The 15,563-nt window shown below is 42.4% G+C and overlaps 1 protein-coding gene across 1 annotated transcript in view; it reads right to left on the reverse strand.

The window, feature by feature from the left end:
* The window catches only part of Pkd1l1 (polycystin 1 like 1, transient receptor potential channel interacting), a 109,539-nt gene that overhangs the window by 63,725 nt on the left and 30,251 nt on the right, over positions 1-15,563 (reverse strand). Inside the window, exons 17-22 of the mRNA XM_075942809.1 lie at positions 14,368-14,445; positions 11,865-12,007; positions 11,002-11,122; positions 6,963-7,074; positions 2,192-2,390; positions 506-562 (exon numbers count right to left, since the gene is read on the reverse strand). Coding sequence (XP_075798924.1) covers positions 506-562; positions 2,192-2,390; positions 6,963-7,074; positions 11,002-11,122; positions 11,865-12,007; positions 14,368-14,445 — 710 coding nt within the window. The remainder of the gene's footprint in view (positions 1-505; positions 563-2,191; positions 2,391-6,962; positions 7,075-11,001; positions 11,123-11,864; positions 12,008-14,367; positions 14,446-15,563) is intronic.

The raw sequence follows: 15,563 nt of genomic DNA on the forward strand, positions 1-15,563 counted from the left end.
CTCGAAGAACAGCAGAGTGAAGACACCTATTGAGGGACTCTGGGGAATGCTGAAGATTTGAGAAAACAAGTAGGCATGGCCATGAGAAAATTCAATACCACACATTAGTAATAAAGAACAATCTGCCCGCCAATGTGATTCATACTATGGCAGGCACTTGTTACTCCTTTGTACTTCTAATTCTGCATGAAGGAAAGGTCCTCAGGCATGGCTTGAGATGGATAATACTGTTAGGAGAAATATTTAAGAGAAAGTTCTGTCTTTAATCTCAATGTCAAAATAAAATTTTGAATCATATATTTATCAAGTCTTGATCATGGCCTTTATAATTGTGAAAATTCCAGAAAAATATACCAAGAAAGAAATAGTGCTTACCAGATCTCTTGAGTAAACTGGGAGCATGGGCACCTTTGGGGAGGGTTGAAGTGGGAAGGGAAGAGGCAGGGAGGGGGAGCACAGAAAAATGTAGAGCTCAATAAAAATCAATAAAAAAAATAGTTCTTACCTTATTAGGGAAGCTTACGAGGTCTCTCAGTATATGAATAGAGTCCACCATTGCTTCCTAAACAGCAGAAACAAGTCAACAAACTCTAGAGAAATCATATTATTTCAAATGTAGCTTGCTTATTGATTCTTTGTATTGTTCTCTTTGTTTCTACTTTCTTGATTTTGGCTCTCAATTTGATTATTTCCTGCCTTCTAGTCCTCCTGAGACAAAAACACTGATGACTTATTCTGGAGAGGCCGTGGGGTAAAGGTAACACTACTGCATTGCTGGTGAGAGTGCAAACTGGTACAGACACTTTGGATATCAGTATGTCAATTTCTCAGAAAATTAGGAAACAACCTACCTCAAGACCAGCAATATCACTTTTGGGCATATACGCAGAGGATGCTGAATTATACCACAAGGACATGTGCTCAACTATGTTCATAGCAGTATTGTTTGTAGTCACCAGAACTTGGAAACAACCTAGATGCCCCTCAACTGAAGAATGGATAAGGAAAATGTGGTCCATTTACACAACGAAGTAGTACACAATAGAAAAAAAATGACATCTTGAAATTTGCAGGCAAACAGATATATCTAGAAAACATCATATTGATTGAAGTAATCCAGACCCAGAAAGATAGATATTATATGTACTCACTTATAAGTGGCTTTTAGACATAAAGCAAAGAAAAACCAGCCTACAGTTCTCATTCCCAGAGGACCTATACAACAAAGAGGACCCTAAGAGACACATACATGGATCTAATCTACATGGGAAGTAGAAAAAGACAAGATCTCCTAAATAAATTGGGATCATGGGGATCATGGGAGAAGGTAGAAGGTGAAGAGGGAGGGAGGGTAAGGAGCAGAGAAAAATATATAGCTCAATAAAAACAATTGAAAAAACAAACAAACGTAGCTTGCTTATAAAGAAATGGAGCACATATTGTGTTTTTCTATGAAAAGCCTCCCTAGAGGCCAGTCCTTTTGTAGCGAGCCAGCCCTTTTGTAGCGAGATTATGACCTTGGCCTCAATGTTTCCTTCTAGTCCAGCATGACTCTGATGTGTCCCTAGCCAGCACCACCAGACCCTAGTAGGAAACTAACACAGCAGAAGCTGAAATAAAGGGACAAGATTAAAAGGAGCTTAGAGGAAGGGGCAGGGAAATGTCAGCATAAGGAAAATGATCAGGCCTAGCAGAGTATCCTGTAATTCTAACGAAGCAAGGCATGCTGTGTGTAGGCTTGAATGTTCCTGGGTGGCCATTGTAAAGCAGAGGTGCAGAAATGTCGGAGGGGCAGTAGTTTTTGAGCCACAGCCATTCATTGAGAAACTCCACTTGGGGCAGGAAAGATGGTTCAGTGGTTAGTGTACTGGCTGCTTTTCTAGAGGACCTAGGTTCAACCCCATGCGCCCATATAGTGGCTTACAGCCATCTGTAACTCCAGTTCCAGGGGCTCCAAGGCTTGCTTCTGGCTTTCATGAGTACCCGGTACACAGATATATACATATGCAAGATAACCATACGCATGAAATAAATCTTTACAAACTTTAAAAACATTGATGTTTACAAAATAGAAATTGCATACAAACAATTTGACCTTATCCCTTGACTGATGGTTGCTGAGGAGGCAGCTCTCAGAGGACAGCTGCTGTCCAGGTTTACAGACACTGTGCTACCCTGTTCAGGGACATACCTGGTCCGTTAAAGGTACTCTGCATGCTGAAGAAATCAATACATCCTGTATCTGTGACCATAGGCCACAGGTAGATGTGTTTCTGCTCTCCACATACAAACGGCTCAGGATCACAGTGGTCATGGCGATGTAGTTCCTGACTTCCGTGTAACTTCCCACCAGCTGGAGAGAAGACAGGGTGTCCAGGGTGGAGTTGTATCTGAAGGAACAGAATGGTGGCGATGGTTTGACGGCATTGTAAAACTTTACTCTGCCAAAGGGGAATGGAGTTTGTCCTTGAGTGGGTCTGAACCCAAAGAGAATGACATGAAGGGGAGGTGGTTTAATATAACTTGAAACACAATTAGACACGTTGCCAAAATACTAGTAGCACCTTTTCGATTAGAACTGAAAAAACACCAGACATCAAACCGATACCAATATACGACCATCATGATACATAAAGGAATGTGTCCCAGAGCCAAAGACACAGTGGCTAGAGCAAGCTGAAAAAGTACAGACAGCCTAACCATTGAGAGCTCATTGTACGCAGACCCAGATTAGAGGGGAAACGCACAGCATATTTGCAGCTCCATGTAAAATCGCCAAGTCTATGACTTCAGATTTTAGTAATTTGGCATTCAATTATTTATGAATGGAATAATAAACTTATTTATGAATGGAAAAATAAACCTGGAAAAGCAACATCATGTCTTAGACGGAGCTCCGTGCATGGAGCCATCACTTTTTTCAGCTCTTGCTCTACACTGTCTTTGCCATATGACTGCAAAACACCATTTACTTGAATAATTTGGCCTAAATGTCCAAAGGTAAAACAATGTCGAACTAAATAAAATGCTTGGTGAGCAATGAATCACATACCAAACAGTATGACATGTTGGCTAAAGACTGCAGGAGGCCAGGCGAAAGAGAAAACACAGAAATGAGTCTGAGAAGAAGCAACACAGATTGCACAATTAAGGAAAATCTGTTTCACAGATTTAATCTCCTACAGTCAATAAACGCACAAATAAAACATCAAGGAAACAAAAGCAGCCATAGGAAGCCTTAGAAAACTGAGGCAGAATATATCAGACAAAAGGTCCAGTTTTCAATGAAATCTTTTTAGACAGCCAAACAAGCTTAAAGACCAACCCAAACTCAGGAAAGATAATAGACAATAGGAATTTCCTGTGAGAAAACCCAAATGATGGGTTGATCAAAGACTTCAAAGCAGGAATCATAAATATGTTCAAAGAACTAAAGAAAACTAATCTTGAAGATTAAATAACAGTATTATAGTAACTAATCAATTATAGTCTAACAATGAAGAAAAGCTATAAATCAAATGGAATTTCTGGAGCTGTGTGTGTATTAACAATAATGAAAATTCACTGCAGAGTTTGAAAAGCAAATTTTGGGAAAAGCAGCTGTGAATTTGGGGACCAAACAATAGAGATAATGAACAGCAAGCTGAAAAGAAAAGGAAGAAAATGAAGACAGATTTGTAGACATGCTGGATAGCAAGTTCACAAATAATACATTCCTTAACAACAAATCCATTGCAGGAGGTGATGTCTATAAAGTGCTATGGTTGAATCTATAACAGCTAGGCATCCATTCAGACAGATACCTTAAGGCACCTGGAATGGTTACACCTATATCAGGCTAAAAATAAGAGAGTGGGGATCAAATTTTAATGATCCAGAGGGACATTTTCTAATCATAAAAAGGGCCAACTCACCAGAAAGGTAAAAGTTATAAATTTATAATAGGTCAAAGTGTGAAAAATAAGGAAGAGAGTGCTCAGCCCTCATGTGTGAACCACATCACCATCAAGGCTTAGGACATGGCAGGAGAGGAGTTAGCTGGAGGATGGGGAGGAGAGCTGTGACATGCTGTCTTCAGAACATGATGTGCTATAACAATCATGAACTCACAGCAGCTGTGGTTGCCTGTACAAGACCGATACAAGATCAAGCCAAGCCCAGTCCCAGCATAGATAGGGTAGATGATCTCAGCTCTACCCTGTACACTGTGAATATGTGTTGCTCTCATTGGTAGATAAATAAAGCTGCTTTGGCCTATGGCAAGGCAGAATAGAGCCAGCAGAGAAATCCAAGCAAAGATAGAGGAGAAGAAGGGTGGAGTATAAGAGACACCAGACAGCCACAGAGGAAACAAGGCATGCAGAAAATGAGATAACACCATGGCCACGTGGCAATACATGGATTAATAAAAATAGGTTAATTTAAATGTAAGAACTAGATAGTAATAAGCCTGAGTCATCAGCTAAACATTTATAATTAATATTAAACCTCTGAGTAGTTATTTGGGAACCAGCAGGTGGGAAACAAAACTCTGATTACTCTACCTCTTGCTAGGGATCTGTTGGCGGTGAATGGTTGCTGGGGAGGGAGAATTATTATTTTTTGAGGATGTGGCCACTCATAGGATTCCCATACTCCTATGGTCAGTCCCATCTCCATAAGCCATACTAACTATACTTGGTGGATTGTTAAAAAAGAAAGATGTGAAGTAAGACATATATAGAGTAAACTGGAGGGGGAAGTTGGGTGGGAGATAGTCATATTTTATTGTATACAATATAAAAATTTCAGAAACAAAAAAACATTTAAAAATGTAAAAATCTAATGTAGATATGTTCACAGTGCATTGCCAAACAGAGGCGGCATTATCACACTATGAATATGCTCACAATTGCCCAAATATATAACATTGTGGAACTGTACAAAATTGTTATGAATACATAGGGAATCTACGAAGAGAACAAAACCTGACGGCACGGGAGGGGCAGAAAGGACTTCAAAGGTAAAGATGCTATCAGCAATGGACAGAACAACAGGAGACCAGCAAGGTATATAAGACTAAAGATGAAGGTGATCAAACATATTACATATGAATATATTAAAGAAAAACATTTATTTATTACTTATTTTATGCATAGGAGTATTTTGCCTGAGTGTGTGTCTATGTACCGTCTATTGCCAGGTACTTTTGGAAGTCAGGAAAGGGCATTAGATGACTTGTAAGTAGAGTTGTAGGTGGTTGGGAGCCAGCATGTGGGTGCTGGAAATAAAACCGTAGTCCTTCGCAAGAGCTACAAGTGCTCTTAACTGCTGAGCCATCTCTGTAGCCCCCAAAGAATCAATTTTCAAAATATTTACACAGTAATTTGGAAGCCAGAGAGATGGCTCAGCAGCAGGTAAAGATACTTTCTAGGCAAACCTGACAACCTGAGTTTGATCCTCAGGACCTCTGTTCTGGAGGAAACTCAAGGCAGGAAGCTGAAAGCAGGAACTGAAGCAGAGGCCCAGAAAGAACACTGTTCACTGGCTTATTCCCCATCACTTGCTCAGTCTGCTTTCTTATATAACCCAAGAGCACCTGCCCAGGGTGTGGTGGGGCACACAGTACAGTAGTCAATCATTAAACATGAGAATGTCCCACAGGCTTGTCCAGAGGTCAGTCTGATGGAGACATTCTCTCAAGGCTTCATCTTCCCAGATGACTTCAGCTTTTATTGAGTGGACACAAAAACTAAGCCCAGCATACTCAGCACTGAGGAAAATCACTCTCCTCTGCCAGTGCTGGTGGGAATACCAAGTGGTGCAGCCTGTCTGGAGAGGTGCTAAGCAAGAGATATCATATGACCCAGCAGTTCTTCCCTGGAGAAATGAATATGTTCACACACACCAAAGCTTGCAAAGAAATCTTCAGCATAACCTAATTTACAGACAAAACTAGGCAATGTCAACGAGTAAAGAAATTGAGGCAATACAATAAATATTATTGAGCCATTAAAAACTAGGTACTGATTTGTGCTGAATCATGGATGAAATTCAGCAATATTCATACATGAAATGAAGAGGAACACTCAAGAGCTTATTGTCATTATTCTGTTGCCCCGATATTTCTATAATCTGCAAATTTTTAGACACAAAGATTTTGACTTTGGGGATTTGGAGGTAGGTGTTGGCGTTGGTGATTCGGGAGTTATTACTGTTTGGTACAAAGATGTTATGATAACCAAATGTTCCCAAATTAGACCACGCTAAAGGCCACAGTGCTCTGTGAGTGCGAGGAATTTCCATCGGACAGCTATATAATGCTTAAATGATACCCCAGTTAAACTGTTTAAGGGGCTGGAGAGATGACTCAGTGGTTAAGACCGCTTGCTGTTCTTCCAGAAGATCCAAATTCACTTTCCAGAATCTATGTACAGTGACTCATACTGACCTCTATCCCAGCTTCAGGGGGTTCGATGCCTTATTTGGGGCTCTTCAGGTACCCACACACTTGTGAGAAACCCCAACCTCCACTACTCTCCCAAAGATGCATACATAAAATAAATCTTAAAAACATTTTAGAGGGGCTGGAGAGATGGCTCAGAGGTTAAGAGCATTGCCTGCTCTGCCAAAGGTCCTGAGTTCAATTCCCAGCAACCACATGGTGGCTCACAACCATCTATCTATAATGGGGTCTGGTGCCCTCTGATGGCCTGCAGGCATACACACAGACAGAATATTGTATACATAATAAATAAATAACTATTTTAAAAAAATTTTAGAAAGAAAAGAAAGAGCATCATGGACTCTGAAGCAGCAGCACAGGGCCGTGCAAGAAGTATTAAACAGGCCGTGACCAGGAAACCCTGTTTTTTGCCCAGCAAGAGAAGAGCAATTACTATTGTTCTGTTAGCAGTTCTTTATCACCTCCCGGGGAATATAAGCTCTGCTGTCAGGTGTCTTTGTTGCACCCTCTTACTTACAGGTCCTTGTCAGGGCAGTCATTTCCATGGTAACGGGGTAACACAGTCACTTCCACACTGCACGGCTGCACCTTGGAGCCTTGGCCATCTGTGATCTCAGTAGAAACAATGACTGTGAAGGAATATGACAGAGGAGGGTCATCCCAGCCGCTAGCTGTGGGGAAGTGTCTTCAAGCACCATCAGCAGCTGAATAGCAAGGGCAATGGTAACAGAGTGGGGGATGCTGGCAAAACTCAGGCAAACTGTCTTCCTTCCCACATCATACACACCGAGGATACCAACAAAGCTGTAAATAGAATCTTTGTCAAGCAAAACTATGAGCTATAGGAGCAATGGCTTTTAAATATTTATTTTTGTTGAAAATAGATTTTTAGATAATATATTCTAACTACAGTTGCCCTCTGACCCCTCATATATCCTTTCCACCTCCCCATTCACCCAAATTCACACCCTTTCTTGCTTTCTCTCATTGGAAAACAAACAGGCATTTAAAAAAAAGAAAGAAAGAAAGAAAAGAATAAGAAAACATAAAAACAAAAAAAACTTGAATAGAAGAGAACAGAAAAAAAGGAGCTAATGAAAAAGCACAAGAAATATATATAGATTCAGAGACAGAAACACACATTCTAACACACAGCCATCCCAAGATTATATAATATGTAATTAAACATATATAGATTCAGAGACAGAAACACACATTCTAACACACAGCCATCCCAAAATTATATAATATGTAATTAAAAGACATATGAGGTTGAAGAAAAGGCAAAAGAAAGAAAGGAAGGAAGAAAGGAAGAAGGAAAGGAGGGAAGGAAGGAAGGAAGAGAAAAAGAAATCAGACAAAACTATATCCAATGATCAATTTCTTGCTCAACCATACAGAGACATGTCCTCCTGCAGTAGAGGGAAACAAATACAGAGAACCACAATGGAACAATGTGCAGAGAGTGAGAGACTTTGGAACTACATGGGATGTCTGCATCGAATCCCTCCCCTCAGGGCTCAGGGAACCCTATGGAGGAGGAGGCAGAAAGAATGTAAGAGCCAAAGGGGATGGAAGACACCAAAAGAACAAGGCCTTCTAGACACAATAGGATTGTTGCACACGTGAGCTCACCATCATTGTGGAAGCATGCACAAGGCCTGCACAGGTCTAAGCCAGATGCATTACAGCCTTGAGTGGACGCAAGCCCCCATCCCGAACCCAGAAGCTATCACCGATTGATAACTGCTTGCAAAGGAAAAATCAGTTCCACAGAGTCTCACTGGGTATACGAACCCACTTAGGTCATACCCAGGAGTGGACAGCCAACACAAAACAAACTTGATCGCAATTTTCAGATTTTTGTCTTATAAAGATTTATTTTTAATTTTGTGTGTGTCAGTGTCAGGGTGTGTATATGTGAGAGCAATTGCTCTTGGAGGCTAGAAGAGTATGCTGGATTTCCTGGACCTAAGGCTACAGGCACCCACCCAACCTGGTCTTGAGAATCAAATTCAGGTCTTCTTCAAGAGTAGTACATGCTCCTAACCACTGAGACATCAGTGCTGCCCCATGGTAACGGCCTGTTTACCAGGGATTCAAAAATAAGGCACAGTATGAGAAAATGCCTCAAGATTCTTCTGCCCTTCTGGGGAGACCTCATAGCCCAACCCAAGATCTGAACACCAAAGTAAGGTCAGTGAATGCTCATCAGGCAGGGGACAGAGGGTGTCACAGAGGGCAGACAGGCAGAGCCTATCACTGTGTGCTGCAGGAGGGGACAGGTAAGTCATCATCCATTCACAAGGTCATGGTAGGTAGGACTATTTCTGCCCTCCGGAGTATCGCTATCCATCCAAAACGTAAGGAGTGTTGAAATGGGGTACAGGGTCACAGAGAGTGTAATCCTGACCACAATATATGGTCTGGTGTTAGTGTCACATTTTAACTAGTTCCTAGTTAAAATGATGGAGGCAGATTTCACAGGCAAAGTTAAAGAATTCTGAAGGGAGACTTACATAAAAACATCTGTATGTATCTAGCGAGAAATGGTAACTTGATGGACCTAGGAATCCTTTCAATTAACAAAGACTCAAACGTGTGATAAGAACAGCTCGTGAAGGTGGGGTTTAGATGATGGCCACAGGTATAGTCATGTGTACCACACAGGAAGACCAGCTTGTATGTGAACCTTGGGTATCTGCATAGTAGACCCAACTTGGAAAGGAGACTTCACTCAGATATCAGTCCTTCTTAGGACATAAGTATCTTAATCACTGAGAGGCCCAGATTCTGGGCTCTAACTTTCCCCAAGATTGTGAACAAGTCAAACTCCACTACAGAGCAACAGTACTGAAAACAGCGTGGTAGTAGCATAAAAACAGACAGGAGGATCAATGGAACAGAATTGAAGACCCAGATATCAATCCACACATCTATAAAAATCTGATTTTTGACAAAGAAACAAAAAAATATAAAATGCAAAAAAGAAAGCATATTCAACAAATGGTACTGGCAGAACTGGATATCAACATGTAGAAGAATGTAAATAAATCCATATCTATCACCATGTATAAAACTTAGGTCCAAATGGATCAAAGATCTCAACATAAAGTGAGCCACACTGAACCTTATAGAAGAGAAAGTGAAAAGTATACTTGAACGCATTGGCACAGGGAACCACTTCCTAAATATAACCCCAGCAGTACAGACACTGAGAGAAACAGTTAATAAATGGGACCTCCTGAAACTGAAAAGCTTCTGTAAAGCAAAGGACACAGTCAACAAGACAAAATGGCAGCCTACAGAATGGGAAAAGATCTTCACTAACCCCATATCTCACAGAGGAATGATCTCCAAAATATACAAAGAACTCAAGAAACTTGACATCAAAAGAACAAATAATCCAATAAAAAATGGGGTACAGACCTAAATGGAGAACTCTCAACAGACAAACCTCAAATGGCTGAAAGACACTTAAGGACATGTTCAACATCTTTAGCCATCAGAGAAATGCAAATCAAAATAACTCTGAGATTCCATCTTATACCTATAAAAATGGACAAGAACAAAAATACCAATGATAGCTTATGCTCGAGAGAATGTTGGGATAAGGGGAACACTCCTCCATTGTTGGTGGAAGTGCAAACTGGTACAGCCCCTTTGGAAATCAGTATGGCCCTTTCTCAGAAAATTAGGAAACAACTTATCTCAAGACCTAGCAATACCACTTTTCGATATATATATGATGCTCAATCGTACCATAAGGACATGTGCTCAACTATGTTCATAGCAGCATTGTGTTTGTCGTAGCCAGAACCTGGAAACAATCTAAATGCCCCTCGACTAAAGAATATGCCCTTCAACTGAAGAATGGATAAGGAAAATGTGGTACATTTACACAACAGAGTACTACTCAGCAGTATAAAAAACAAAAATCAAAAACAAAAAGACAATGACATCTTGAAATTTGCAGGCAAATGGGTGGATCTAGAAAACATCATATTTTGTGAGGTAACCCAGACCCAGAAAGACAAATATAGTATGTTCTCATTCATAAGTGGCTTTTAGACATAAAGCAAAGAAAAACCAGCCTACAATCTACAACCTCAGAGGACCTAGACAACAAAAAGTATCCCAAGAGAGACATACATGGATCTACATAGAAAGGAGAAAAAGATAAGATCTCCTGAGTCAATTGAGAGTGTGTGGGGCTCACCAGAGAGGGTAGAAGGGGAAAGGTAAGGAAGGGAGGGGAGTAGAGAAAAATGTATAGTGCAATAAAAGCAATAAAAATGATAAAAAAGAATAAAAGAAATTAAAGTTAAATACCTAAAAATAATATATTGTAACCACCCAATGTATTCCACTAACTGCTATCATTTTAAATTAAATTTAAATTAAAAAATACAGGTAGAGGGCCTACATTGACTGAGGTGAATAAATGACTTTAATTTCTAGGCCCCTCTAATAATCCATTGTTTTCAGAAGGCAGGAGACAGTGTTTGGAGGGATAAGTAGGCATACCGAGTCACATGGTTGACACTGTGGCTTACCTTTGTAATTGTCTGAGGTCTCACCAGCTGGCAATAGGAAGTAGTACTGGGTATCTCGTCCGCTGTACAGGGTGTGTGGAGAAGTGTTTCCTACCTGGTAGCGAAATTCATAATGGAAGTCCTATGATCCAATCCGTGGGAGCAAAAATAAACAGGAAACTGAGCGCAATATGGATGGAATCACCAATCAAAGCCACACCCCTCCGCCCTCATGGCCACTGGTGGCCGTGTTTTCAGCCCAGACCAGGGTACTGACAACATCCTCAGGACACACAGATGGAAGAGCCCTCCTGGCGCTGTGGGATTCATCGGTTCTTAAGCTGTAGGGCTTCTCATGTTCTGCCCTTGGGTCAGTTAGCTCTCCTGTCTTTGGATCCCCTAACGGAGCGGTTTGCAACCTGTGGGTCACAACCTCTTCTCTATGCACAAGGGCAGGTTTCTGAGAAGGAATGTGGGCAGAACAGAACCGGGTCAGATGGTTTCCAAAGCCTGAGGACTCTGACTGAAAACTCACAGCCTTGTGCTGTGCCGCCATCTGACTTCAAAGGGAGCCTTGGTCGAAGCGGGCAAGTGTGGGTCAACGACATGTCTTGGTGATGGAGTTATGCCTCAGGTTGATCCCCCACCCCGTTTGTATGGCCATAGTTAACAGAGTCTCCTGACTTTGTGACAATGCCCTGCAAGGATCCTCTCCTTCTATTGAGGAGGCTGCTTTTAATGAGAAGTCCCCCATTCAGGCAGGAACGACTTTCTCACAATGCAAGGCAGGCCCAGCCCTGCAGCCTGCCAGACAAAAAATTCCTATGCTTTCCAAGAGCTGTGGTTGCCTGCACCCCTCAGGACAGACAAGGGTTCTCACATACCGGTTTCCCTGACATGCAGAAGACACTGAAGACGGTATGGGCCTCCACACCACTGTGGGGTCGCACCTGACAGGACATGTCCTGTGGAACCTGGTTGACCATTATGTAGAGCTGAGCTTTGCCTAGTAAGGCCTTCTTTGAAGCTAAGAGAAAGACAGAATGGGGATTTCAGCCAGCACAGAGAAGTAGAGTGGAGAATACACACACACACACACACACACACACACACACACACACACACACAACACACACATTCCCCATGTACTCAGCTTTGTGTCTAGAATCTGACGCAGACATCTGCTAAGAATTCTCTGGGCAGATATACTCCAACAGGCATAGTTATTACTCCCCAGTGATTAAACACCATGTTATATCGCTTCTGCTTTATTAATTACCCTACAATAATTTATTAGCATTCACATTTTTTAGAAAATAGTATATTCTTAGGATAAACTATGGGCTGGAGCCTTCTTTGTCACATTGCCAAAAGCCCTCATCCGGTTCTGGGGGGACTGTTTGTGTGGCCTCTGGAAGGCTGAACACTGCCTGTGCATCCTATTTAACAGCGGTGTGACAACACTGACCGCAGAGAATGGGCCCTTCGACACAAGTGACATCCAGGAGGATGCGGTGACTAGTTCTGCCTTGCTGACCAGTCAGATCCCTGCAGAAGAAGCGTTTAGAGCTAACGACCCTGGGGTAGGAATAGCATACCGGCTAAGAAAGGGACATAGGGGTAAGCGTGTTCCCCCGAAATAACACAAGCAGGGACAGCCACACAGCGCCATGTGCGATGGAGAACACAGGAGACTGAAGCTGTTAGGGAGGCTGTGTGTGGAATAAGTGGTGGCCAGTGGAGCAGGACACCTGGAGCCTGAGCTCAGCTCTCCCAGGAGGCAGAGGACACTGAACACTGATCCGGGAACCATGGGAAGACTTGCAGGCATCTCATGTACATGGCCTAAGAGAACAGCTTTCAGTTTGTTCATTGGTGGATTTAAAAACAGGGGTGGGAGCACAGCGCATGAGCTACCGAGAAGCAATGGTATCCATTACAACAGAAGCAAGCATTGTCTCTGGGGGCAGAAGCAGCGTCTCAGGCCTTAGTGTCTAGACTGGCCAGGCAGAGATTCACAGCAGTGGTGAGAATCCAGAAGGGCCAGTCTCTGAAATATCAGAAGACACACAACCTTGAGCTGCCTCCTTGGGCGACGTATATACAAACCCAGGAGGCAAAACTGCAAGTACACAGTAAGTTTGCTTCTCTGGTTTTGCTCTGAGGTATGGTCTGACCTTGAACTTGCAACCCTCTTCCCTCAGCCTCCCAAGTGCTGTGATTACAGATGGGCCGCTATGACTGGCTCCTGGTGGGCTCTAATGAATGCAAAACCATGAGTGATGAATCAATCCTGCATATCAGTGGAACCTTCTGTGCTTGTTAAATGGGACCTTCGTCTCCAAAAGAGGGGGAATGTTTAAAAGTTACCCAAAAGAATGCTTTCAGATTGAGTCATGAAAATACAGGAAGAGTTGCTGGACACTAAGCAGGGTGAGCCTGTGGTAAATTCCAGCCCACGCTGAAAACTTAGAAAAACGGCACTAACACATGGCTGGGATTAAATATATACAGGGCAGATGGCCCACTCGGGTGTGGTAGTTTGAATGTAATGGCCCCCATAATCCCACAGGGAGTGGCGCTATTAGGAGCTGTGGCTTTGTTGCCTTGGGTATAACCTTGTTGGAAGAAGTGTGTGCCTGTGGGGGTGGGCTTTGAGGTTTCCTGTCCTCAGGATACTGCCCAGTGTGTCAGTCAACTTCCTGTTGCCTGCAAGATGTAGGACTCTCAGCTACTTCAGCATCACGTCTGCCTGCATGTGCCATGTTCCTGCCATGATGATAATGGACTGAACCTCTGAACTGTAAGCGAGCCACCCTGATGAAATGTTTTCTTATAAGAGTTGCTGTAGTCATGATGTCTCTTCACAGTAATGAAAACCCTAACTAAGACATTAGGCATCTAGCTTTTTTGTTTTGTGGCACATGGAGAACGCTGCTTCTGCCCCCAGAGACAATGCTTGCTTCTGTGATAATGGATACCATTGCTTCTCAGTAGCTCATGCGCCACCCTCCCACCCCTGTTTTTAAATCCACCAATGAACAAAACAAAAGACAAAAAAAACACTAAAACAAAGACAAAAACAACAACAACAAAAAACAACCCAAAAATCAACACACACACACACACACAAACAAATATACAAGAAGGACAGTAACTGGTCATTGTTTAACCTGTTCTAAACACGCACCTGATGGCATAAGGAAGACCATCACAGCAACTAATGCGGGTAACAAACAATGGGGTGGTGGTAGGAGAAGAGAAGGAAGGGTAGGGCCCAGGGCAAAGGGTTTCAGGAAAGAGTCACTGTGATTTCTAGGAAAAAGTATGATAAGACCAAAGCGTTCATGGTTCCCCACACTAGCTATAACTTGTACGTTGACATACCTACAGAAGCCTGAAAGACATACATCTCGCCACTGCTCAGTGAGAATGGTCTTATTGTCACAGCCGGTCCCATGATACCTACAGAAGAGAAGTGTCCACGTGAAAGTGGCAGTCAGTGGGCTCTCAGGAATGAGCCCCACTTTTGCTCCAAGGGTACAGGTCAATAATACATGTTGTGGTTTGAATAGGTATGGCCCCCATAGATGTATGTGTTTCAATACTTGGCCCATAGGAAGTGGCACTATTAGGAGGTATGGCCTTGTTAAAGTGGGTGTGGCCTTGTTGGAGGAAGTATGTCACTGTGTAGGAGAGGTAGACTTTGAGGTGTCACATGCTCAGGCTATACCCAGTGAGGGACACAGTTTCTTTCTGCTGCCTGTGGATCCAGATGTAGAACTCTCAGCTCCTTCTCCAGCACCATATCTGCCTGCATGTGGCCTTGTTTCCCACCATGACAATAATGGACTAAATCTCTGAAACTGTAATCCAGTCTCAATTAAATACTTTCCTTTATAAGACTTGCTGTGGTTATGGTGTCTCTTCACAGGAATAGAAACCCTGAGACACATGTTCTACTAATACCTGGGAAGGACACTAGTCTGTGTGTTTCTAGCCTTCTTTGAGGAGCCCCAATTTTTATCTCCAGGCCATTCTCACCCAACAGAAGCAGTATTGAGGTGGATCAGTTCGCCTCAGCTCAGATGAGGTAGATTTCCCTAGCAACAAGAGAATGCTGATAAGATCTCATCTTGTGCATTTACAGCAAGCTTGGTATTTGAGTTTTTATTTTATAAATTTGGCTTATCTGATATAGTATGATTGACATTTGCATTTTGTAGAATTTTGGTGATGAAAAATTTTTAACTCTTTCCCTGCAAGAGTAAGCTGTCCTATCCTGCTTAGCCTTCCTCAAATTTGAGATACAAGATACAAGACAGGTGATTGGAGCGAGCAAGGGGAAAAATCCCTTAAAAATAGCATGAAATCCATAGTTTCCCCAAAGGGCATGGGGTGACCCTACTCACATGCAGTACCCAGAAAGGCAGTGATCCACGAGAGCAGACAAACCAACATGCCTATGCTGGGGGAGAGAATTTCAAAAATTCCCCTCCCAGCAAGGCCAGCTTTACCTAATCCATCCATGGAAATGGAACATGTACTCTATGCAAGGTCTTAGGGATAGTGGATACCATGTG

Source organism: Microtus pennsylvanicus, chromosome 12, assembly GCF_037038515.1.
Source record: "Microtus pennsylvanicus isolate mMicPen1 chromosome 12, mMicPen1.hap1, whole genome shotgun sequence".
Taxonomy (NCBI): domain Eukaryota; kingdom Metazoa; phylum Chordata; class Mammalia; order Rodentia; family Cricetidae; genus Microtus; species Microtus pennsylvanicus.